We start from the raw sequence: 27,739 nt of genomic DNA on the forward strand, positions 1-27,739 counted from the left end.
TATAGCCTTTTTAAAAAAAATTTTTAACGTTTATTTTTTGAGAGACAGCATGAGCTGGGGAGGAGACAGAGAAAGAGGAGGTCACAGATTCTGAAGCAGGCTTCAGGCTCTGAACTGTCAGCACAGAGCCCGATGTGGGGCTCAAACTCATGAACCATGAGATCATGACCTGAGCCGAAGTTGGATGCTTAACCCACTGAGCCACCCAGGTGCCCCTCTTGTATAGCCTTTAAATGGTACATAAGATGAGTGGCTGGACTTCCTGCCTTGTAATCTCTCTGGGAGCTGTTAATGCACTGCTGTGTTTTGTGATCAAATGAAATTTATAGGCACAGTTTCCTGTTCCACAGAGTGAACCACACAAGGATTTCTCAGACACTCATCCAGACAGAGCACAAGTCTAAAGTCTACTTTATACAAACTTCTAAGAAATCACCTTTGCCATCTTATGTGCTGCTCTGTTTCCTGGGCTTCTAGAAAAATTGATTTTGTTAAAAATAATCCCAGACAAAAATCAAAAGGAAGCATCAGTATTCTCTCAATACTTTCAGTTGTTTAAGACTATCTTAGGAGAGTTTGTGCCATCTTATAAATTCTGGACAGTTCAGTTATCTGCAGAATATATTTATTAATCATATAATGAGTAATCAATGTGTATATTTCCAATCTTTCTGCAAATAATATGAGGAATAACTCAATCATTTTTCTATTTTAACATGATTATTGGAAAATTAATATATAAATGTAATTTCTCCCAAATGAGTTCATGAAATAACCACAGAATAATGAGATAGTATACGTTGGACAATAGCAGAGCTTTATGAATGTTGACATCTTTTGAACACCCTTGTTAATTTGGTGATTTTACTACATCAATGAGTCCTATCTCCTTAGTTGGAAATCGGAAATTTGCTTTGTCAGCCTCCCTTGCAGCATGTGACCTAGCCTCTACAAGTCAGACAGTACAGTCAGACCTACAGAGTCTTTGCCCAGTTGCAGTAGCTATTGGGGGTCTTCCTTGGAGCAGTCCTGTGGTGGGAGCTGCGTTTGTTTTTGGCTGTAGCCTCTAAGCCTGATTTTCTGGACATCCTTGAGATTCTATGAACTGGCTAATTTCCTTAAATAATTTTTTTTTTCTGTTTCAACTACCTAGACAGGACTCCATCGCTTGCAACTAAGAACCTCGACGGATTCGCATGGTAAGTGCTATCATAAACAAACAAGAAAAATAACCACAAAAATAAAAAAGATATCTTTGTGACATTCAGCTATACTTAAACACATGATTCAGAGTAAAGAATGACATATGCTACAACATGGATGAATCATGAGGTCTTAGGCTAAGTGAAATAAGCCAACTATAGAGAGACAAATACTGTATGATTTTACTTACATAAGGCAACTAAAATAATTAAATTCATGGAATCAGAGTAGAATGGTGGTTACCAGCAGTTGAGGAGGGGGGAAATGGGAGTTACTAATCGATGGGTTTTGGTCAAGATGAATACGCTCTAGAGATCTGCTATACAGCATTGCACCTGTAGTCAACAATAACATGTTATACACCTAAAAATTTATGAAGAGGACAGATCTCATGTTAAGTGTTTATTCCACAATAACATAGAAAAACCATTTCCATGTACTCATACTATCCAAAGGTGTGTCTAATTTTTAAAAACACATTGGAGACTTTAAAAATCTTGGTAGCAATTTGAACATACCGTCTTTCTCAGCAGTGTCTTGAGGCTTGCATTTTAAAGTAAAGATCTTCCGTAGCTTACAGTTAGCAGAGACAATAATTCCATCCAATGACTGGAAAACTGCTCCCTTGAATATTTCACTGGTAAATGCTACCAAGTCTATACATAGATTGCACCACTAAAATAAAGGAAAGAAGGGTAAGTACTTTTCAATAATCACATAGGTGAACAAGCCATCTATATGTGGGTAGTCCAGAGAGTGGAGGCAATTATCTGGATCAACTTGCCCCAAAACAACTTTCCCCCTTAAGCAAATCTCTACTTTGGCTTCAGTTTTCTTAAAAATTGCATTGATTCTTCCAAAGAAGTCATTGTAATCTAAACTATACATTGGTCATCTGACTGTAGAGTTCTCATTACAAGGCAAGATTTTGACAACTTTGGGAAGTAACTCTGGATCTGTAGGCAGTATGCTAGTGGGAAGCTAATTGCAGGTGCGTTAGACCACTTAAATCTTGAAAATCAGGGATAAGTAGCCAATTGTTCCTTCAAGGGGACTAATTTGATCATAATTAGCCACTTATATTTGTTAAAAAAAATCATGGATGAAATTGGAAGCCGGGTTTAAATTGTGGCCGGTGCTGTCTACTTATAACCAATTAACCTATTGTACAGAAATAGATTCTTCTAAAGAATTTGTAATTATGCCTGGTATTTGCCAGTTTTTAAAGTACTCTTTGCAGGGACTAATTTCTGCCCATTAAACAATTAGACTCCTCAATACTTCATCAAATGAATTCTCTAAATGGTCTGACTGAATTAAAGAAAAGGAGAAAATAATCATTTAGTGAGAAATTAAGACATATTGAAGATTGCAGGACAACAAGAAAAAGAATTTTTGAAATTAAAAGCACAGTAGTATTTAAAGTTGTCTGTACTTCTTTTAAAATATCAGTTTACATAAGGTTCATCTTATTAATCTGTCAAAATTGAAAGTTATATGTATTTATAAAAGAGACAACGATGCTATTTATAAAGGCATATTCTATTCAGGAATGTTGATTTTATTATGAAGGAAAACCTGAGGTTTTTCCACAGGAGAAAAGTAAGACAGATTGCAGCAAGTTACTGATTAAATACAGGAAGTATTAATCATAGGTATCTCAAGAGTAGAATTATATTCCCAGGCAATGGGGATGCTCTTGTTTTTTGGGTGAAAAGAAGTCTGGTGGAATAAGAGGTGGGAAGGAGGGCTGACTGTGATGTGGTAATGAGACTCGCTTGACCTGCAGGGTGGTGAGCTCCGGGGAGGTGTGGGAGGTAATGTTGGATGGGCCAGCAAGCCAGGTTCTGGAGGGGCAGAAAGATCAGGAGAACCTTGGACTCCAGAGGGTAAGGTGTCATTGCAGCTCTTGAAGGAGAATGTGACAAGAATGGAGTACTGGGAATTCTAGAGTATCCTTGATGCAGGAATATTTGGGGGTGGGAGGAAGGCTGAGGTAGAGTGGAGACAGACTGAGGCACAGGAAGACTAGTCAGTCAGTCAGTCAGTCAGTCAGTCACTTAAGCATGACATGAGGAGGGTCTTGTAGAGGGCTAGTATTGGGGGTGGGATATAAGGGACAAGTCCAGTAGGCATGCCATGGAATAAATGAAACATCAGGGTTTGGTAAAATCCAGGTTATAGGGGATGGTGCTACTGGGGTTTCCAGCTATCCAGTAATAATTATTAACATTATTAACATCACCATTGTTGTTATGTGGTTCTTATTCTTAAAAGACTTAAGATTATGTACCAATTGCAATCATTCAGCTAGTCTGTCCCAACAGTAACTGTATTCATCCATTCCTCCTCACAGGTGCTTAGCACAGGTGCTAAGAGAAGTCACTGGGTGTGACTCTGACATACAGAAATGAATAAGAGAGTCCTTCCAGTCTGGGAAGGGAGGCAGACATGTGGCATCTGGTATGAACCGTTATTGCAGAGGGGGCTCAATGTGGGAGGATGGGAAAGCTCGGGTAAGGCTTCGTTTTAAAATATTTTAAATGTTTATTTTTGAGAGAGAGACAGAGAGAGAGAGAGAGAGAGAGAGAGAGAGAGAGAGCATGAGTGGGGAAAGGGCAGAGATAGAGGGAAACACAGAATCTGAAGCAGGCTCCAGGCTCTGAGCTGTCAGCACAGAGCCTGATGTGGGGCTTGAACTCACAGACTGCAAAATCATGAGCCAAGACGAAGTCGGACGCTTAACTAACTGAGCCACCCAGGTGCCCCAGGAAAGACTTCTTAAAAAAAACATTTAAAAAATGCCATGATATTATATGTAAATATAAGCCCAAACATAGCAAATTTTATACAAAATGTAGTTCTTGTCATTTCTCCACTCTTCTAATCATACTGTCATCTCTTAACTGTTTCTTCTCTCTGTATTTTTAAATAATACCTTTTGATTTATCAATTTTAGACATTATGTACTGTTTTCCTGTTATGGTAGATAAGACTTGTAGTTCACTTAACACTCTACTTCCTCTACTTCATCTTCCATAGGTAATTATCTCTCCTTTCTTTTTTTCTTTTTCCTCAAAATTAATATTCTGTGTTTTCCTTTTTGTGACTATGTAAATATTGTACACAACTAAGCCAAGTGATGCTCTATGATTACCTTTCTTCATGCAACTTCTTTGTAATTCTAGGGTTAATGATTGCTTTTAAAATTATCTGCTTTATTGCATTTGAATCCAAGTTTTCCTATATCTAGGAAAGGAAAGGCTTGGAGGTGACATTTGAGTTTGGTTTTGAACAAGGAATAATAGTTTCCAGGTCCAAGGTGACATGGGAACATGCTGGTCATTTCCTCTCAGGGCCCTGCCCTTTATTCCCTACTTCTGTGAACCCTCCTACTGGCTGCACCTGTATACCCCATCAGACTCCATCAGCTTGGCTTGGGAATTGGTGTCCACTTTCTTCAAAAACTCTGAGTCCCAGGAAACCAGGCCCTTACCCATAACACACTTTTCTTATCCACCATCGTCAAGCTGCTTTTATTTCTTCTGCCTGGATTCATGCATCATAGAAAGTACTCAACAAATAATGATCTGCATGTGTATGTGCATGATGTAGGAAGACATACATATACATACATGCCAACACACATACTTTCAATCTTTCATTTTATTTTTCTAAGGTTTTATTTTAATTCCAGTTGGTTAACATACAGTGTTACATTAGTTTTAGGTGTACAATATGATGATTCAACACTTCCATACATCACCCGGTGCTCGTCACAAGTGCACTTTTTAATCCCCATCACCTATTTCACCCATCTGGTAACCATCAGTTTGCTCTCTATAGTTAAGAGTCTGTTTCTTGGTTTGCTCTTTTCTTCCTCTTTGTTTCTTAAATTTCACATATGAGTGAAATCATATGGTATTTGTCTTTATCTGACTTAATTTTGTTTAGTATTATACTCTTTAGCTCCATCCCAAGTCACTGCAAATGGTAAGATTTCATTCCTTTTTTATGGCTGAGTAATATTCCATCACACACACACACACACACACACACACACACACACACACACACACACGCACACACCACTTTTTCTTTATCCACTCATCAGTCAATGGACACTTGGGCTGTTTCCATAATTTGAGTATTGTAGATGATGCTACTTTAAACACTGGGGTGCATATATTCCTTTAAATTACTTTGAAGTATTTTTGTATTCTTTGGGTAAATACCTACTAGTGCAATTTCTGGATTGTATGGTAGTTCTATTTTTTAACTTTTTGAAGACTTTCATACTGTTTTCCAGAGTGGCTGCACCAGTTTGTATTCCCACCAACAGTGCAAGAGCATTCTCCTTTCTTCACATCCTTGCTAATATCTGTTGTTTCTTGTGTTGTTGATTTTAGCCATTCTGACGGGTGTGAGGTGATATCTTATTGTAGTTTTGATTTGCCATTTCCCTGATGATAAGTGATGCTGAACATCGTTTCATGTGTCTGTTGGCTATCTGTCTGTTTTCTTTGGAAAAATGTCTATTCATGTCTTCTGCCCATGTTTTGTAACTTGGATTGTTTGGTTTGGGGTGTTGAGTTGTATAGTTTCTTTATATTTTGGTATTAACCCTTCATCAAATATCATTTCCAAATATCTTCTCCCATTCTGTAGGTTGCCCTCTAGTTTTGTTGATTGTGCAGACCTTTTAATTTTGATGTAGTCCCAATAGTTTATTATTGCTTTTGTTTCCCTTGCCTCAGGAGATATACCTAGAAAAAAGTTGCTATGGCTGATGTCAAAGAATTTATTGCCTCTATTCTCTTCTAGGATTTGTATGGTTTCAGGTCTCACATTTAGGTCTTTAATCCATTTTGAATTTATTTTTGTGTTTAGTGTAAGAAAGTCCAATTTCATTCTTTTGTATGTTGCTGTGCAGTTTTCCTAACACCATTTGTTGAAAAGACAGTCTTTTTCCTATTGGATTTTCTTTCCTGCTTTGTCAAAGATTAATTAACCATATAACTGCCGGTTCATTTCTGGGTTTTCTATTCTGTTCCATTGATCTATGTGTCTTGTTGTGTGCCAGTACCATACTGTTTTGATTACTACAGCTTTGTAATATAACTTGAAGTACAGATTTGGGATGCCTCCAGCTTTGCTTTTCAAGATTGCTTTGACTATTGGGATATTTTGTGGTTCTATACAAATTTTAATATTCTTTGTTCTAGTTCTGTGAAAAATGCTGTTGGTATTTTGATATGGATTGTATTAAGTGTGTAGATTGCTTTGGGTAGTATAGACATTTTAACAATATTTGTTCTTCCAATCCATGAACATAGAACATCTTTCCATTTCTTTGTGTCATCTTCATTTCTTTCATCGGTGTTTTACTGAGTACATACAGGTCTTTCATCTCTTTGGTAGGTTTATTCCTAGGTATCTTATTGTTTTTGGTACAATGAGATTGATTCCTTAATTTTTCTTTCTGCTGCTTCATTATTGGTAAATAGAAATTCAATGGATTTTATATGTTGGTATTGTATCCTGCAACTTTATTGAATTCACTTATCAGTTCTAGCAGTTTTTTGGTGAGGTCCTTTGAGTTTTCTAAATATATAGTATCATGTCATCTGCAAATAGTGAAATTTCTACTTCTTCCTTGGTGATCTGGGTATCTTTTATTTCTTTTTGTTGTCTGACTGCTGTGGCTAAGACTTCCAGTACTATGTTGAATAAAAGTGATGAGGGTGGACATTCCTGTTTTGTTCCTGTCTGGAGAGGAAGAGCTCTCAACTCTTCCCCATTTAGGATGATATTAGCTGTGGGTTTTCCATATATGACCTTTATTATGGTGAGATATGTTCCCTCTAAACCTACTTTGTTGAGGATTTTTATCATGAATGGATGTTGTACTTTGTCAAATGTTTTGTTTACGTCTTTTGAAATGATTATATGGTTCTTACCCTCTCTTTTATTTATGTGATATATCATATTAATTGATTTGCAAATATTGAAACACCTTTCAACCCAGGAATAAGTCCCACTTGATTGTGATAAATGATTTAAAAAAAAATTTTTTAATGTTTATTTACTTTTGGGAGACAGAGAGAGAGAGTGGGGGAGGGGCAGAGAGAGAGAGAGGGAGACACAGAATCTGAAGCAGGCTCCAGGCTCTGAGCTGTCAGCACAGAGCCCGACGCAGGACTCAAACTCATGGGCTGTGTGATCATGACCTGAGACGAAGTCTGACACAACTGACTGAGCCACCCAGGCGCCCGGAATGATTTTTTTTTTTTTTTTTTTTTTTTTTTTTTAAATTCTTTTTTAACATTTTTTATTTATTTTGGGGACAGAGAGAGACAGAGCATGAACGGGGGAGGGGCAGAGAGAGAGGGAGACACACAGAATTGGAAACAGGCTCCAGGCTCCGAGCCATCAGCCCAGAGCCTGACGCGGGGCTCGAACTCACAGACCGCGAGATCGTGACCTGGCTGAAGTCGGACGCTTAACCGACTGCGCCACCCAGGCGCCCCAGGAATGATTTTTTTAAATGTATTGTTGGATTCAGGTTGCTAGTATTTTATAGAGGACTTTTTGTATCTATGTCTACCAGAGATAATGGCCTGTAGTTCTCTTTTTTTGTGTGGTGTCTTTATCTAATTTTGGTATCAGATTAATGCTGACCTCATAGAATGAATTTGAAAGCTGTCTGGGGGGCCCTGGGTGGCTCAGTCTGACTTCAGCTCAGGTCATGATCTCACAGTTCGTGAGTTCAAGCCCCACATCAGGCTCTGTGCTGACAGCTCAGAGCTGTCAGGGCCTGGAGCCTGCTTCAGATTCTGTGTCTCCCTCTCTCTCTTTGTCCCTCTCCTGCTTGCACTCGATCTCTCTCAAAAATAAATAAACATTAAAAAATAAAAAAAAAAAAAGAAAGCTGTCTGTCCTTCCTTTTCTACTTTTTAAAATGTTTGGTAGAATTCACCTGTGAAGCCATATGGTCCTGGACTTTTGTTTTTTGGGGAGTTTTTTGATTACTGATTCAATTTCTTTGCTGGTTATTGGTCTCTTCAAGTTTTCTATTTCTTCCTGTTCTAGTTTTGGTAGTTTATATGTTTCTAGGAATTAATCCATGTCTTCCAGGTTGTCCAATTTGTTGGCATATATTCTTTCATAATATTCTTTTATGATTGTATTTCTGTGGTTTTGGTTGTTATTTCTCTCCTGTCATTTGTGATTTATTTGGATCCTTTCTCTTGTAGTTTTTTCTGGCTAGAGGTTATCAATTTTATTGACTTTTTCCAAAGAACCAGCTCCTGGTTTCATTAATCTGTTTTATTGTTTTTGTTTGTTTGTTTCTGTATCATTTGTCTCTTCTCTAATCTTTATTATTTCCTTCCTTCTGCTGGCTTTATGCTTTGTTTGTTGTTCTTTCTCTAGCTCCTTTAGGTGTAAGTTTAGGTTGTTTGAGATTTTTCTTGCTTCTTCAGATAAGCCTATATTGCTGTATTCTTTCCTCTTAGGACCATTTTTGCTGCATCCCAGAGGTTTTGGACTGTTGTGTTTTCATTTTCATTTGTTTCCATGTACTCTTTTATTTCTTCTTTTATTTCCTGTTTTACCCACTCATTGTTTAGTAAAATGTTATTTAGCCTCCATGTATTTGTGGTCTTTCCAGATTTTTTCTTGCGGCTGACTTCTAGTTTCACAGTGTTGTAGTTAGGATAAAAATGTGCATGGTATGATTTCAATCTTATTTGTTGAGGCCTGTTTTGTGGCCTGATACATGATCCGTTTTGGAGAATGTTTTGTGTGTGCTTGAAAAGAATGTGTATTCTGCTGTTTTAGGATGGAGTGTTCTGATTATATCTGTTAAGTCCATCTGGTACAGTGTGCAATTCAAAGCCATGGTTCCCTTGTTGATTTTCTATTTAGGTGATCTGCCCATTGAAGTAAATGGGGTGTTAAAGTCCCCTATTATTGTATTGTTATAATGAGTTCCTTTATGTTTGTTGTTAATTGTTTTATATATTTGGGTGCTCTCATGTTGGTACATAAATATTTGTAATTGTTAGATCTTCTTGTTGGGTTGTCCCTTTTACTATGATATAGTGCCCTTCTTTATCTCATTATAGTCTTTGTTTTAAAGTCCAGTTGTCCAATATAAGTATTATTCCTCCAGCTTTCTTTTGACATCCATTTGTGTGATAAATGTTTCTCTATCTCCCTAATTTTTTTAAAATTTAAATTCAAGTTAGTTAACGTACAGTGTAGTCTTGGCATGAGGAGTAGAACCAGTGATTCATCTCATACATATGACATCCAGTGCTCATCCCAACAAGTGCTCTCCTTAATGCCCATCACCAATTTAACCCACCCCCCACCCACCTCCCCTCCAGCAGCCCTCAGTTTGTTCTCTGTATTTAAGAGCCTTATGATTTCCCTGTCTCTGTTTTTATCTTATTTTTCCTTCCCTTTTGCTATGTTCATCTGCTGAGTTTCTCAAATCCCACATATGAGTGAAATCATATATATTTCTCTGACTGACATATCTTACTTAGCATAATACCCTCTAGTTCCATCCACATTGTTGCAAATGGCAAGATTTCATTCTTTTTCATCACCAAGTAGTATTCCATTGTATGTATATACCACATCTTCTTTATCATTCATCAGTTGATGGGCATTTAGGCTCTTTCAATAATTTGACTATTGCTGACAGCAGCACTATCAACATCCCCCTCACTTTCAATGTGCAGGTGTCTTTAGGTCTAAAATGAGTCTCCTGTAGGCACTGTATTGGTGGATATGGTTTGTATCCATTCTGGCACCCTATGTCTTTTGACTGGAGTGTTAGTCCATTTACAGAGTATTACTGATAGATATGTGTTTAGTACCATTTTATTATTATTTTGTTTCTGGAGATTTTCTCTGATCCTTTCTTGACTTTCTCTCTTTCATGTTTTGATGATTTTCTTTAGTGATATATTTGGGTTTCTTTTTCTTTATTTTTTGCATGTTTATTTATTAGTGGCTTTTGATATATGGTTACCATTAGGTTTGTATATAACTGCTTCCGCATATAGCAGTCTATACTAAGTTGATGGTCATTTAGGTATGAATCCATTCTTTTCTCCTCTCCTCCCCAAACTTTAGGTATATGTTATTATATTTTATTCTCCCCTTTTGAATTCCTTACTTAGTTTTTACAGAAATATTCACTTTCATTATTTTTGTGTTTTCTACCATCATACTATCCTTTTTCGTCTCTTCTTTCTAGTCAAAGAGTCCTCTTTAATAGTTCTAGCAGGACTCGCTTGGTAGTCACAAACTCCTTTAGTTTATATTTTCCTGGGAAACTCTCTCTCTCCTATTCTGAATGACAACCTTGCTGGATAGAGCATTTTGACCACAAATTTTTCTCATTAAGCACTTTGAATACATCATGACACTCCCTTCTGGCTTGCAAAGTTTCTGTAGAAAAATTTCTGCTTGACTTATGGGTTTTCCCTGGTAAGTTAATGACTTTTCTTGCATTGCTCATTTTAAGATTTTTTTCTTTATCGTTATATTTTGCAAGTTCAATTACAATATGTCATGGTGTGGGTCTGCTTTTGTTGATTTTGAGGAGAGTTCTCTGTGCCTCCTGGATAAGGCAAGTTTTCAGATATTATTTCTTCAAATAAACTTTCTGTCGCCCTTTCTTGCTCTTCTTCTTCTGGGACTCCTATAAATATGAATGTTATTACATTTGATGGAGTCACTGTAAGTGACTAAGTCCACCTAAGTCTACTCTTGTTTTGTGTAATTCTTTTTTATCTTTATTATTCAGCTTGATAACTTATCATTACTCTGTCTTCTACATCACTAATTTGCTCCTCTGCTTCTTCCATCCTGCTATTCCTTTCATCAAGCGTGTTTCTCATTTCTTTTTCTGAATCCTTTACCTCTAAGTTATTCCTTGTCTCTATGTTAAGGGTCACATTCGTGCCTTCCACTCTTTTCTCAAGTCCAGTAACTATCCTTATGGTCACTGTTTGAAATTCTCTGTCAAGCATGTTATTTGTCCATTTCACTTAGATCTCTGGCCGTAGCCTTGTCTTATTCTTTCACTTGGGATAAATTTTTAGTCTCATTTAGTCTGCTTCTCTATGTCTGTTTCTGTGTGTTACGAAAGTCAGTTTTGTCTTCTGAACTTTAAAGTAGTGACTTTATAAAGAGGTCCTGGGGCACCCTGTAGTGTAGTATCCCCTGTTCACCTAAACCTGGCACTTCAGGAGAGCATCCTGTATGTGTTGCTTATACCCTGCTGCTATGTTTGAGCCACTTTTCCTTTCAGTGCAATTATCCACACTGACTCTCTGCCTTTTGTGGGCTGTGCTTACTCTCTGTGGTGTGAGTGGGACCCAGGCATGGCAGATTTGAGAGGGTGTGCCTGCCGGGGAATTTGGGAGTGGGGTGGCAGTATCAGCAAAGTCTGCACTGGGGCACTCCAAAATGCTGTAGTGGTGGGGGCCGCATTCTGGAGCTGCCAGGGGTGCGAGACTAGGCATGGTGAGCAAAGATGACTGGACAGGGTGGGCCCTGCACACAAAGGGTGGCTGGGGTTCATGGTTGGGTGTGGTGCAGTGTCTAGGCCAGCGTGGTGACTGCACGTGGTGTGCAGTGGTGGTGGGTGGGGTGCACTGTGTGGCTTTCACAAAATTTGTCCTGAGCTGAGGGCTGAAGCCAGCAGGCTTGGAGTCGGCTAGCTCTCAACAGAACCTGTGGGCATGGCACACTGCCAGTGGGTCAGGCAGCAAGTATCTGTGCAGCTCCACTTCTCAAAGGTGGCTCTGTACTTATGCTAGGAGATGGGGGAGGAAAATGGCATCTGCGAGTTCCCTTGCTTTCAGAGAAGTCCCCCAGCACGCTCTGGAATCAGTATGTGCAGATCTGTCTCCCATTTGCCCCCATGGTTGTGCAAACTACTGGTTTTTTTTGTTGCCTCTCCATGCAGACTGCTGTCTCTTTCAGGGTGGAGGCCCAGCTATTACTCACTCTCCTGGCTTGCCCACCACTGAGTCAGCTGACTTTTAAAGCCCTAGGTACCACTGGTCTTATAAACTCATGGAATTCAGCCCCTCTGGTTTTTTTTTAACGTTTATTCATTTTTTGATGGGGTGTGAGTAGGGGAGGGGCAGAGAGAGAGCAAGACGCAGAATCTGAAGCATGTTCTAGGCTCTGAGCTGTCAGCACAGAGTCTGATGCAGGGCTCAAACTCACAAACTGTGAGATTGTGACCTGAGCCAAAGTTGTCCACTTAGCCACTTAACTGCTTAACTGACTGAACCATCCAGGTGCTCCCCCCTTTTAAAGTGAACTCTATACCCAATGTGGTGTTTGAACTCATAACCCTAAGATCAAGAGTCATATGCTCTACCAGCTGAGCCAGCCAGGTACCTCAGGCCCTCTGGTTTTTAAAGCCAAATGTTATGGGGATTAGTCTTCGCTGTGTGAGCCCCCTGGTGCAAGGGTCCATTTATCTGCCCTCTTTGCACGCAGCTCCCTCCCTCCTGCAGGCAGGCTCCCTCTGCCTTTCTGCCCTTTCTAAACTTTTGGTTGCAGCTTCTTCTCTATATTTAGTTGAGGAATTTGTTCCTCCAGTCTTCAGATTACCCTCCGGTTTGTTGACTTGGATGTGGACGATACCTAGTCGAAATGTGGGATGGGGTGAGCTCAGGGTCCTCCTACTCCACCATCTTCCCAAGCTCTCCCTCATGCAAAATCCTCAAACTCTCATTTTATAATCACTCAACTAACCCCATAAATGTGTGGGAACTGATAATTAGTGCATTCATCTCTTAGAGGTACAGATGGGAGTAGCTCCTGAGAAAGATGGGAATAACTTTCATAAGTCTCCACTGGCTAGAGGAAATAGAAATTACTGTTTTTTAGCTGGTATCTGTAAAGGTTCCACTTTTCATAAGCTTCAACAAATAACTCATTATTCATATAAACACTGTGATAGGCTTTTGGGAGTTTCAGAAGAGTATGAACTCTCTACTACCAATATGCGGCTTATCTGATTTATAGTTGATCTTTTTTTCTTTAAATTAAAAAAAAAAATTTTTTTTGAGAGACAAAGTGCAAGCAGGGGAGGGGCAGAGAGAGAGGGAGACACAGAATCTTAACCAAGAGCTGGGCTCCAAGCTGTCAGCACAGAGCTTGATGTGGGGCTCAAACCCACGAACCGTGAGATCATGACCTGAGCTGAAGTTGGATGCTCAACCAACTGAGCAACCCAGGCACCCCAATAGTTAATCTTTATAAAATATTATTTTCTTTATTCTTGGTGATCAACCAGTCTTAAAATCCCTTTTTTGACATTTTTCTTGACCTCTAATCACTTTCTTCCTATGTGTAACTCTAGTCTAGCAAAGAATTCTTGATTTACAATATTCCTAATTATGGGCTTAAAAATTATGTACCAGAAAGACAGCAATCTGACAGAGAAAAGACAGTTTTGCTTAGTTTGTTGCTTCAATTAGTAAGAGAGTTTATACTATTTAGCTCCAGCATGGAATTCTGCATAAAGGAATTGGCTGGCAAACGGCAGAAGAATGATTCAAAGCATGAATTTCTAGGTTTTACAGATTCATGTTTTGGCCCTATGGCTTTATTATATACTGGTGTAAGGCCAGTAGACTGTGTGAACACACACACACACACACACACACACACACACACACACACACCGGTCAAATGCATGCAATAACAAGTTCTTGGTCGTCCAGCACTTTCTGATTTTCCTTGCCATTACTGCAGGAAAGATGTGAAGATAATTGGATTCATTTTGCCAGTGTAGAAAGAGCCTGAGTCACTGCGCACAGCTCTAGCTAGTGGTGCCTTTCTAAAAGGAAACAACAAATAAGAAACCACAATTTCATAGCCTAGCAATCCTAAAGTACATCTCTTCTCTCAATTTTAGAACCTCATTCTGTTTTTGTGTTCCTAAAATGATAACAAGGAATGGGGTTTAAAGACATTTATTCTTGTGCCCTTTAAAATAATATTTCACATGTTAGCTTTAATATCTCCATAGAAAATCTGCTTACAATGGCCATATTCATCTCAATCACCATCATATTGTTTATTAAATGGTGTAAGCAGAAATCAAAATAGCAGTTTTATATCTGAATGGTCAAGAGAAGCAATTACCTATTACTACTATATAAAAAACAGTTTCCTGAGGAAAAGCAAATCTTGACAAGTCCTTACACAGAGACAGGGAAGTTAAGGAGAAGTTGGGGCTGTTGGTGCTGCAGCTCCTGGTTGAACCACAGAAAAGCAAGCTCCTTATAACGTATCTTCATGATGCCTATTTAGCAGTTGACCCCCACCTCCCATTCTTAATCTGCATTGAGCACACAGTCTCTTCCTGAAATAGCAGCCCATCTTTCTCCTGCTAATTCTCAAGTCATCTTTCACTGTGCCCTCTGAAATCCTTACTATTGAAAAGTACTTACATCCTCTGTATTTTTCTTAGGGTCCTGCAATACCCTACTTTAACTGAAACCTGGCTTTTCTCTAAGATATTAGCTTTTAACTCTGGAGTTGAAGCTCACTTATGGAGTTCACATGGGCTTCTACAACCTCTGATTTTGAGGCCATGGGGCTAGGTCGCATTGGGAGAGGGCTTAAACTTCCTATTGGGAACCCCATCTTCTTTGAAGTCTGAGGCATTGCGTTCACAGGTTCTTCTACCCTTTTAAATTCACTGATCTTCAGTTCAGTCCCTGGTCACTCCCACTTCTGCAGACACACCGTTGCCAGCCCACATACACATTCCCGAAAAATGCTGGGACCAGATTCACCTTACCTTCTATAGTACTGTCCAATACCCTGAGTCCCTTAACCTCCTTTCCCTCAAAAGCTTCTTCACCTCTTCACCCAGTAATCCACTCAGATGGCCACATCCTGAGATTTAACTTCATTTCTCTGAAACACTTAACTTTTAAAATTTGGAATTAGAAATTACTTTCTATTATCTAATTATAATATTCTGTTCTTTAACCTGTCTGGAAATTCCCTCCAGTTAAACCCTCCTGGCAACTCCTTTTAAATACATTCCTCCTAGGGATGCAAGAGTGTGGGCTCTGGAGCTTATCTGCCTGGGTTTGGTTTCCACCTCCACCATTTACCAGTTAGATAATCTTCACAGTTACTTAACCTCTCTGTGCCTTGCTTTCCTCATTTGTAAAATGATGGTAATTATAATACATCTCTCAGAGTTGTTAGGATTAAATGTTTAAATACATGTAAGCACTTATAATAGCGCCTAACATATATATGCTTAACATATGTTAACCATACAATCTTTTTGACTTTCATACCACAAAATACACAGACTTTAAGGGAACAGTTTGATGATTCTGACCATTCATTCACCTGCATACCATCAAGTTATAAAGCATTTCAGTCACTCCAGAAAGATCTTTTGTGCTGCTTCCCTGTCAATCTCAAACTCACCCCTCTCAAGGGCAACCACTAATTTCTTTCACCTTAGATTAGTTTTGTCTATTACTTTATATACATGGAATCATAGTAAATGGCTTCTTTCACTGGGCTTAATACTTGAGGTTCATCAACGTTGTTGCATGTATTAGTAATCCATTCTTGTTTTGCAGAGTAGTACCCCATTCTGTGAATATACCACAATTTAACTGTTCAATCTTCTGTTGTGGGACATATGGGTTATTTCAAGATTTTGGCTTTTATAAATAAAGCTATTGTAAAATTCCCATACAAGTAGTTTTGTGTCCACATACTTACATTTCCATGGGTATACACCAAGGAGTGGAATTGTTGGATCAATGGGTAAATGTTTAACTTTATCAGAAACTTCCAAAGATATTTCCAAAGTGGTTATGCTGGAAATTCTCCATCTATGCTGGAAATGTAGGACAATTGCTTTATACCTCACAAGTATTTCGTATTTCCTGTGTCTTTTATTTTAGCCATTCTAGTGGGTGAAGTAATGTAACTGTGTTTTTCATTCGAATTCCCCTGAAGCTGGAGCTCCCTGGAGCTCTTCACATGTTTATTTGATTGCATAATCTTTGTGAAGAGCTTGTTCAATTGTTTTTGCCTTAAAAATGTCATTTTTTAAATTACACAGTTGTAGAATATATTCTGGATATGTCTTTTGCCAGATATATGTATTAGGAATATTTTCTCCCAGCTGTGGCTTGCATATTCATTTTCTTAAGAATGTCTTTTTGATGAGTGGTTTTAAATTTTGTTGAAGCCCATTTTTGTCAATTTATTCTTTATTAGGGTTAATGTTTTCTGGGTTCTACGAAATCTCCTAAAAGTGTTTATATTTTTAGCATTTAAATTTAGATCTATGATTTATCTTAGTTTTCGTGAATGGTGTGAAGTATGGGTTGCGGTTCATTTTCTTTTCCCCATATGGATGCTCAGAAGTTCTAGTTCTGAAAAAAGATGCTCCTATCTCTATTAAATTGCTCTCGTGTTTGGTTGAGTATCAACTGACTATATGTGTGTCTATTTCTAAACCTTTAGTGGTATCTATGCCAATAACACATTGGCCTGATTACTGTAGCTTTATACCATGTCTTGAAATCATGAGGTACAATTTTTACATTTTGAAAATTGTTTTGTAACTTAAGACCTTTGAATTCCCATATATATTTTAGAATTTGTTAATAAATTTTGCAAAAACTATTAAAAAAAATTTAAAAAGCCTTGGGCGCCTGGGTGGCTCAATCAGTTAAGTATTCAATTCTTGGTTTCGGCTCAGGTCATGATCTCATGGTTTTGTGAATTCGAGCCCGACGTTGGGCTCTGTGATGGCAGCGCAGAGTCTGCTTGGGATTTTCTGTCTCACTCTCTCTTTGCCCCCTCCCCCACTCGTGCTGTCTCTGTCTCTCTCAAAATAAATAAAAATAAACTTAAAAAAAAAAAGAAGCCTGCTGGATTCTGATTGGGATTAGATTGGGTATACATTCTTTGGATCCATAAACAACATGTCTCCACTTATTTAGGTCTTCTTCAGTTTCTGTCAGCAACATTTTATACTTTTCAGTGTAGAGGTCTAGCATATATTTTATTAAATGTATTCCTGAATATTATGTATTTTTGATGCTATTGTAAATATTTTCAAAATTAAAAATTAAAAATAGAATTGTTGAATAACCATATTGTATACCTAAAATGAATATAACTGTTTATGTGAAGTATACTGGAATTAAAATTAAAAACTTAATAAAAATATTTAAAATAAAAATTTTTTTAATTTCAACTGCTTACTGCTATAAACAACTTATATAGAAATATATAGAAATACAATTGACTTTGGTTCTATCTATGCTATGTTCTGTGACCCTATAAAACTCACTTAATCTAGTAGGTTTTGTTTAGTTTTTGTGGATTGCTTAGAACTGTCTAATTAGATGATTATATTGTCTGCAAAGAGAGAAAGTTTTACTTCTTTTTTTATGATCTGTATGTGTTTTATTTCTCTTTATTATCTTACTGCACTTGCTGGGACCTCCAATACAATGCTGAATAGAAGTAGAGTACATAACCTTGCTTTGTTCCCTGTCTTAGGGGATAAATAGTCACTTTTTCACCACTAAGTATCATTCAGTTGTAGATTTTTTTTAATGGGAACCCTTTATCAGGTTGAAAAAGCTTCCTTCTATTCCTAGTTTGATGTAAGTTTTAATCATAAGTGGCTAATGAATTTTTGTTAAGAGATTTTTCTACATTTATTGAGATGATCTTATGATTTTTTTCTCCATTATTCTGTTAATGTGATCACTTACACTGATTTTCAAATATAAGACCAACCTTGAATACTTGATGTTAAGGATTCATATATTTATGTTCATGAGTGATACTGATTTATAGTTCTCTTTTGGGGATTTTAATGTCTTTGCTGGTTTTGGTATCAGAATTATGCTGACCTCATTTTATTCAATGATTTGGGAAATGTTCATTCTCCTTTATTATCTGAAAGAGTGTTTAAAATTGGTATTATTTTTTTTCTTAAATGTTTGATAGAATTATACGTAAAGCCTGGATGTCGATTTCTGGACCTGTATTTTCTTTGCAGGAATGTTAATTACAAATTCAATTCCTATAAATAAACATATGGCTATTTTAAATTTTAATTTCCTTTAGTATCAGTTTTAGTAAATTGTCTTTGACAGAAATTTCCCACTTCATCTAAATTGTCAAATTTAATGGCAAAATATTGTTCATAATATTCCTTTATTTTCCCTTTTCCCTTTCATTCTTGATATTGGTAATGTGTGTACTTTTTTTCTTGATTAATACAGCTAACAGCTTATCACTTATTATATCTTTTCAAAGAACAAACTTTTGGTTTTATTTTCTCCACTGTCCATTTTTTTTATGTCATTGATATATTCTCTTGATTATTTAATTCTGCATATTTTAGATGCTTCAGATGCAGGGAAATCTGAGAGAGGAATGTTGAAATCTTCATCTAAAATTGTGTATTTATGTTTCTCTTTGTATCTGTTACTTTTAGGTTTGCTATATCTTCTACATGAGATGACTCACTCATCATTATGGAATATGCTTCTTTAAATAATATTCATTTTCCTGCAGTCTACTTTATCTGATATTAACATAGTCACTCTAGCTTTTTTAGAGTTAGTGCTTGCATGGTATAACTTTTTTCTTTTTAAATTTTTCACCTGTGTCTTTAGATTTAATATACCTTTCTTATAAACATTATACTATGGTATCTTGCTTTTTAATTAATCTACAATCTCTGTCTTTTAGTCAGAGAGTTTAGTCCATTTCCATTTAATGTAATTATTCCAATGTTTTTGAGTTTAGGACTACCATCTTGCTATTTGTTTTCAATCTGTCCCATCTGTTCTTTGTTTAGTTCTTTCCTATATTCTTTAGGATTGAATACATTTTTAGTGTCCCATTAATCAATTGGCTGATTGGTTATACTCCCCCCCTTTTTAAAAATTTTTTTTTTATTAAAAAAAATTTTTTTTAACGTTTATTTATTTTTGAGACAGAGAGAGACAGAGCATGAACAGGGGAGGGGCAGAGAGAGAGGGAGACACAGAATCTGAAACAGGCTTCAGGCTCTGAGCTGTCAGCACACAGCCTGACGCGGGGCTCGAACTCACGGACCGTGAGATCATGACCTGAGCTGAAGTCGGACGCTTAACCGACCAAGCCACCCAGGCGCCCCTCCTCCCCTTTTTTTTAATGATTGCACTACAATTTAAAATATGAATCTTTAACTTATCACACTCTAACTTTGGGTAATAATAGAATATCTCATGCTTAAGAGCCTAAAAAAACATGTACTAATATCTCTACCATTCTTTTTGTTAATGTCATATATTTCATGTATTTTTCTTCTATACCATTATTATTTTTGCTTTCAACAAATACTTTTAAAGAAATTATGATATGAATAAAGAATCTTTTAGATTCATCTACATATTTAACATTACTGGCACTCTGCTCTCATTTACACCCACATTTCTACCTGGTACGTATTTTTTTCAGACTGAAGAACTTCCTTTAATATTTTTGTAGAGCAAGTTTGCTGGCAATAAATTCACCTTTTCAGTCTGAAAATGTTTTTATTTTGCTCCAACTTTTGAAGGATAGTTTCACCAAATAAAGAATTCTAGGTTGACAGGTTTAAAAAAATTTTTCCCCAGCATCATTCCATTATCTTCTTATTCTCATTGCTTCAGATGGGAAGCTGTGATATATTTTATCATTGTTCTCTGGTGTATAATGTATTTTTTCCTCTGGATGTTTTTTAAGATTTTCTCTTTATCATTGATCTTTAGCAATTTATAACATACCAAGGGCATGGTTTTAGGGTTGTTTCTTTTTGTTTGTTTTTTAAGTTATGATACACCATGGTGTGCTGTGGTGTGGTTTTTGAGTGATCTTTAACTCGGTTTGTTGAGCTTACTGGATCTGTGGGTATATTTTTCAAATTTTGAAAAATTTTAACCATCATGTCTATAAATTTTCTTGTGCTCAATCTCCTTGCTTTCCTTCTACTACTATGATTATACACATATTAGACTGGCTGATACTGTTTCATAAGCCATTTGGACAGTACTCATCTCTTTTTGGGCTTTTTTCCTCCTCCCTGTGCTTTTGTTTGAATAGTTTCTATATTTCTGACTTCAATTTTATTGATATTCCACAGTGTTTAACTTGGTGTTAAGTCTAGTGAGTCTCAGTGCCATTTTCTCCATTTTTTCACTGATTTTACTTCTTAAGTCTCTTTCTTATCTGTCCTCCTCATCTACTTCTTTGCTACTGCTCTAATTCAGGCTTATACATCTCACCTACACTTCTGCATTGCCTCTTAACTGGTCACTCAGCCTCTAGCTTTTCCCATTCTGATATCATAGTTATTTTCTAGAATACAGATCATACTACAAAACTCCTCCATGTTAAATATTTTTTAAATTTCTAATGGGCTAAAATTCAAACTTCTCAACATGGCTTTCAATCCCCTTTATGGTTTCATCTAGCTTTCCTTTCTAGCACTGTAATTATGTACATTTGAATCAGTTAATGGATCAAATGTGACATAAACTTTCATTATTTTTGTTTTTGTGTATTCACAGTTTGTCACAAACACCCTATAACATCCCCCAACTTGGCTAGATATATCTTATATTTTCCTTTAATAGCATTTGGTTCCTAAGATTAGCTTGGTGTTCACCAGAGCCCATTATCATTCATTGTTCACGTGTTACATTGCCTCCTCTGCCATAGTATAATCTCTTGATGAGAAAGACTCTGTGTCATTTACCTTTGGATTCCTAACATTTGGCACAGACCTAGACCTGAGCAAGGACTCAATAAATATTTGCCAACTGAAATAAACTATAAATTCAGAAGTTTATTATGACACTATATTCATAAGTCGATAAACATGGATTTATGTCAAGAGAAAATAAAATAATAACTACATCAACCAACATTAACTGAGCGCTTACTATGGGCTTGGCACTATTCTAGGTAATAATTGTTTTGATCTAACAACTCCTCTAGGAAGCAGGTTCTCTTATGTCACCACGTAACTGATGAGAAAATGAAGCACAGAGAGATTAACTGACTTGGTCAAGGGCTCACAGACAGGAGTGACAACCAGAATTTGAATCCCTACAAACTAGCTGTAGAGACCACACTTCAACTCTAACAATATTGTGCCTATTCATGTAATTTATGAGGCAATCATCTGTTTTCCAGAACAAACATTTTTATGTAGTTGTTCCTACTTCACATAACCATTCAGGGCCAGCAAAAGAAGGCATGGGACTGCTCTTCTTTCCCCAAATTTCTTCAACATCCATATTAAACTGACAGGTGAGTAGAGTGAGAAAAACAGGTATTTTTAAATGATATTCTCAAAAAGGAAATGAAAACATTTACAAACCTTCAAATAAGCACCAGAAGGTTATAAACATTCTCTAGTATCTTAACTGTATATCTAAATGATCTTGTGTCTAAGTAAACCTGCTTCCTCTATTTCCTTCTCATTCAGTGACACTCAAGAAATTAAATACTGTTAAAAACCAAAAACTTCTATATCACTAGCTTTAAGGGAAAAATGATCTTTGAAGGGAAGTTTTAAAAACATTATACCACATTTTCAGTTTGTAATAAAAGCCATAACATAATCCAACAGAGTTGTGGTTAAAGAAAGTACAACTTCTAAAGAGTTGTCATTTAAATGACAAACACTGGGTATTTGAGTGGCAAAGGTTACTAAAAGATTTTGGCATTATAATTTATCATACCACTTCCTTATAGCTCCAATGAATGATTCATGCTCAATGATATTTCATACCTGAACTTCCTATTCAGATACAATTAGATATACTATACATTAATATATACTTTGGTGGCAAGACATTGATGTTCATCTGATACCATCACCAACTAACTAAAATTATATTGAAAAAGAAGATTGATTTCAGTGAGTCTTGACTAAGTGGCTATCTCCATTGTTTAATCTGATGGTTATTAATTTTTCAAATTGCCTTACCATTGAAAACCTAAGTTAAGGAAGAGGAGGGAAGATGGCGGTGTAGGAGGACGCTGGGCTCACTGCGCGTCCTGCTGATCACTTAGATTCCACCTACACCTGCCTAAATAACCCAGAAAACCGCCAGAGGATTAACAGAACGGAGTCTCCGGAGCCAAGCGTAGACGAGAGGCCCACGGAACAGGGTAGGAAGGGCGGCGAGGCAGTGTGCGCTCCATGGACTGGCGGGAGGGAGCCGGGGTGGAGGGGCAGCTCGCCAGCCAAGCAGAGTCCCCGAGTCTGGCAGGCAAAAACAGAGGGGCCTGACGGACTGTGTTCCGACAGCAAGCGCGACTTAGCGTCTGGGAGGTCATAAGTTAACAGCTCTGCTCAGAAAGCGGGAAGGCTGGAGGACAAAGGGAGGGAGAGCTGCTGAGCCCCAGGACGATAGAGCTCCGTTTGGTGGGGAACAAAGGTGCTCGCCAGCGCCATCTCCCCCTCCCATCCCCCAGCCAAAATCCCAAAGAGAACCAGTTCCTGCCAGGGAACTTGCTAGCTCTGCGCAAACACCCAACTCTGTGCTTCTGCGGAGCCAAACCTCTGGCAGCAGATCTGACTCCCTCCCGCTGCCACAGGGCCCCTCCTGAAGTGGATCACCTAAGGAGAAGCGAGCTAAGCCTGCCCCTCCTGCCCCCGTGCACCTTGCCTACCCACCCCAGCTAATACGCCAGATCCCCAGCAACACAAGCCTGGCAGTGTGCAAGTAGCCCAGAGGGGCCACGCCACCCCACAGTGAATCCCGCCCCTAGGAGAAGGGAAGAGAAGGCACACACCAGTCTGACTGTGGCCCCAGCGGTGGGCTGGGGGCAGACATCAGGTCGGACTGCGGCCCCGCCCACCAACTCCAGTTATACACCACAGCACAGGGGAAGTGCCCTGCAGGTCCTCACCACTCCAGGGACTATCCAAAATGACCAAATGGAAGAATTCCCCTCAGAATTCCCTCCAGGAAATAACAACAGCTAATGAACTGATCAAAAAGGATTTAAATAATATAACAGAAAGTGAATTTAGAATAATAGTCATAAAATTAATCGCTGGGCTTGAAAACAGTATAGAGGACAGCAGAGAATCTCTTGCCACAGAGATCAAGGGACTAAGGAACAGTCACGAGGAACTGAAAAGTGCTTTAAACGAAATGCAAAACAAAATGGAAACGACGACGGCTCGGATTGAAGAGGCAGAGGAGAGAATAGGTGAACTAGAAGATAAAGTTATGGAAAAAGAGGAAGCTGAGAGAAAGAGAGATAAAAAAATCCAGGAGTATGAGGGAAAAAATTAGAGAACTAAGTGATACACTAAAAAGAAATAATATACGCATAATTGGTATCCCAGAGGAGGAAGAGAGAGGGAAAGGTGCTGAAGGGGTACTTGAAGAAATTATAGCTGAGAACTTCCCTGGACTGGGGAGGGAAAAAGGCATTGAAATCCAAGAGGCACAGAGAACTCCCTTCAGACGTAACTTGAATCGATCTTCTGCACGACATATCATAGTGAAACTGGCAAAATACACGGATAAAGAGAAAATTCTGAAAGCAGCAAGGGATAAACGCGCCCTCACATATAAAGGGAGACCTATAAGACTCGTGACTGATCTCTCTTTTGAAACTTGGCAGGCCAGAAAGGATTGGCACGATATCTTCAGTGTGCTAAACAGAAAAAATATGCAGCCGAGAATCCTTTATCCAGCAAGTCTGTCATTTAGAATAGAAGGAGAGATAAAGGTCTTCCCAAACAAACAAAAACTGAAGGAATTTGTCACCACTAAACCAGCCCTACAAGAGATCCTAAGGGGGACCCTGTGAGACAAAGTACCAGAGACATCACTACAAGCATAAAACATACAGACATCACAATGACTCTAAACCCGTATCTTTCTATAATAACACTGAATGTAAATGGATTAAATGCGCCAACCAAAAGACATAGGGTATCAGAATGGATAAAAAAAACAAGACCCATCTATTTGCTGTCTACAAGAGACTCATTTTAGATCTGAGGACACCTTTAGATTGAGAGTGAGGGGATGGAGAACTATTTATCATGCTACTGGAGGCCAAAAGAAAGCTGGAGTAGCCATACTTATATCAGACAAACTAGACTTTAAATTAAAGGCTGTAACAAGAGATGAAGAAGGGCATTATATAATAATTACAGGGTCTATCCATCAGGAAGAGCTAACAATTATAAATGTCTATGCGCCGAATACCGTTGCCCCCAGATATATAAAACAATTACTCATAAACATAAGCAACCTTATTGATAAGAATGTGGTAATTGCAGGGGACTTTAACACCCCACTTACAGAAATGGATAGATCATCTAGACACATGGTCAATAAAGAAACAAGGGCCCTGAATGATACACTGGATCAGATGGACTTGACAGGTATATTTAAAACTCTGCATCCCAAAGCAACAGAATATACTTTCTTCTCGAGTGCACATGGAACATTCTCCAAGATAGATCATATACTGGGTCACAAAACAGCCCTTCATAAGTTTACAAGAATTGAAATTATACCATGCATACTTTCAGACCACAATGCTATGAAGCTTGAAATCAACCACAGGAAAAATCTGGAAAACCTCCAAAAGCATGGAGGTTAAAGAACACCCTACTAACGAATGAGTGGGTCAACCAGGCAATTAGAGAAGAAATTAAAAAATATATGGAAACAAATGAAAATGAAAATACAACAATCCAAACGCTTTGGGACGCAGCGAAGGCAGTCCTGAGAGGAAAATACATTGCAATCCAGGCCTATCTCAAGAAACAAGAAAAATCCCAAATACAAAATCTAACAGCACACCTAAAGGAAATAGAAGCAGAACAGCAAAGGCAGCCTAAACCCAGCAGAAGAAGAGAAATAATAAAGATCAGAGCAGAAATAAACAATATAGAATCTAAAAAAACTGTAGAGCAGATCAACGAAACCAAGAGTTGGTTTTTTGAAAAAATAAACAAAATTGACAAACCTCTAGCCAGGCTTCTCAAAAAGAAAAGGGAGATGACCCAAATAGATAAAATCATGAATGAAAATGGAATGATTACAACCAATCCCTCAGAGATACAAACAATTATCAGGGAATACTATGAAAAATTATATGCCAACAAATTGGACAACCTGGAAGAAATGGACAAATTCCTAAACACCCACACGCTTCCAAAACTCAATCAGGAGGAAATAGAAAGCTTGAACAGACCCATAACCAGCGAAGAAATTGAGTCAGTCAACAAAAATCTCCCAACAAATAAGAGTCCAGGACCAGATGGCTTCCCAGGGGAGTTCTACCAGACGTTTAAAGCAGAGATAATACCTATCCTTCTCAAGCTATTCCAAGAAATAGAAAGGGAAGGAAAACTTCCAGACTCATTCTATGAAGCCAGTATTACTTTGATTCCTAAACCAAACAGAGAGACCCAGTAAAAAAAGAGAACTACAGGCCAATATCCCTGATGAATATGGATGCAAAAATGCTCAATAAGATACTAGAAATCGAATTCAACAGCATATAAAAAGAATTATTCACCATGATCAAGTGGGATTCATTCCTGGGATGCAGGGCTGGTTCAACATTCGCAAATCAATCAACGTGATACATCACATTAACAAAAAAAAAGAGAAGAACCATATGATCCTGTCAATCAATGCAGAAAAGGCCTTTGACAAAATCCAGCACCCTTTCTTAATAAAAACCCTTGAGAAAGTCGGGATAGAAGGAACATACTTAAAGATCATAAAAGCCATTTATGAAAATCCCACAGCTAACATCATCCTCAACGGGGAAAAACTGAGAGCTTTTTCCCTGAGATCAGGAACACGACAGGGATGCCCACTCTCACCGCTGTTGTTAAACATAGTGCTGGAAGTTCTAGCTTCAGCAATCAGACAACAAAAGGAAATCAAAGGCATCAAAATTGGCAAAGATGGAAGTCAAGCTTTCGCTTTTTGCAGATGACATGATATTATACATGGAAAATCCGACAGACTCCACCAAAAGTCTGCTAGAACTGATACATGAATTCAGCAAAGTTGCAGGATACAAAATCAATGTACAGAAATCAGTTGCATTCTTATACACTAACAATGAAGCAACAGAAAGACAAATAAAGAAACTGATCCCATTCACAATTGCACCAAGAAGCATAAAATACCTAGGAATAAATCTAACCAAAGATGTAAAAGATCTGTATGCTGAAAACTATAGAAAGCTTATGAAGGTAATTGAAGAAGATATAAAGAAATGGAAAGACATTCCCTGCTCATGGATTGGAAGAATAAATATTGTCAAAATGTCAATACTACCCAAAGCTATCTACACATTCAATGCAATCCCAATCAAAATTGCACCAGCATTCTTCTCGAAACTAGAACAAGCAATCCTAAAATTCATATGGAACCACAAAAGGCCCCGAATAGCCAAAGTAATTTTGAAGAAGAAGACCAAAGCAGGAGGCATCACAATCCCAGACGTTAGCCTCTACTACAAAGCTGTCATCATCAAGACAGCATGGTATTGGCATAAAAACAGACACATAGACCAATGGAATAGAATAGAAACCCAGAACTAGACCCACAAACGTATGGCCAACTCATCTTTGACAAAGCAGGAAAGAACATCCAATGGAAAAAAGACAGTCTCTTTAACAAATGGTGCTGGGAGAACTGGACAGCAACATGCAGAAGGTTGAAACTAGACCACTTTCTCACACCATTCACAAAAATCAACTCAAAATGGATAAAGGACCTGAATGTGAGACAGGAAACCATCAAAACCTTAGAGGAGAAAGCAGGAAAAGACCTCTCTGACCTCAGCCGTAGCAATCTCTTACTCGACACATCCCCAAAGGCAAGGGAATTAAAAGCAAAAGTGAATTACTGGGACCTTATGAAGATAAAAAGCTTCTGCACAGCAAAGGAAACAACCAACAAAACTAAAAGGCAACCAACGGAATGGGAAAAGATATTTGCAAATGACATATCGGACAAAGGGCTAGTATCCAAAATCTATAAAGAGCTCACCAAACTCCACACCCGAAAAACAAATAACCCAGTGAAGAAATGGGCAGAAAACATGAATAGACACTTCTCTAAAGAAGACATCCGGATGGCCAACAGGCACGTGAAAAGATGTTCAACGTCGCTCCTTATCAGGGAAATACAAATCAAAACCACACTCAGATATCACCTCACGCCAGTCAGAGTGGCCAAAATGAACAAATCAGGAGACTATAGATGCTGGAGAGGATGTGGGGAAACGGGAACCCTCTTGCACTGTTGGTGGGAATGCAAATTGGTGCAGCCGCTCTGGAAAGCAGTGTGGAGTTTCCTCAGAAAATTAAAAATAGACCTACCCTATGACCCAGCAATAGCACTGCTAGGAATTTATCCAAGGGATACAGGAGTAC

General features: G+C 38.0%; 1 protein-coding gene across 32 annotated transcripts in view; it reads right to left on the bottom strand.

The window, feature by feature from the left end:
• Positions 1 to 27,739, bottom strand: part of CFAP20DC (CFAP20 domain containing) — a 238,260-nt gene that overhangs the window by 123,012 nt on the left and 87,509 nt on the right. For all 32 annotated transcript variants that reach the window (XR_006199909.1, XR_006199910.1, XR_006199908.1 and 29 more), the window contains one exon: positions 1,722 to 1,878. Coding sequence is in view for 27 of the 32 variants with exons in the window: in XM_042929841.1 (XP_042785775.1) it covers positions 1,722 to 1,878 (157 nt within the window). In the remaining 5 variants the exon portion in view is untranslated. The remainder of the gene's footprint in view (positions 1 to 1,721; positions 1,879 to 27,739) is intronic.

The sequence above is a fragment of the Panthera leo genome, chromosome A2 (assembly GCF_018350215.1).
Source record: "Panthera leo isolate Ple1 chromosome A2, P.leo_Ple1_pat1.1, whole genome shotgun sequence".
NCBI classification, from domain to species: domain Eukaryota; kingdom Metazoa; phylum Chordata; class Mammalia; order Carnivora; family Felidae; genus Panthera; species Panthera leo.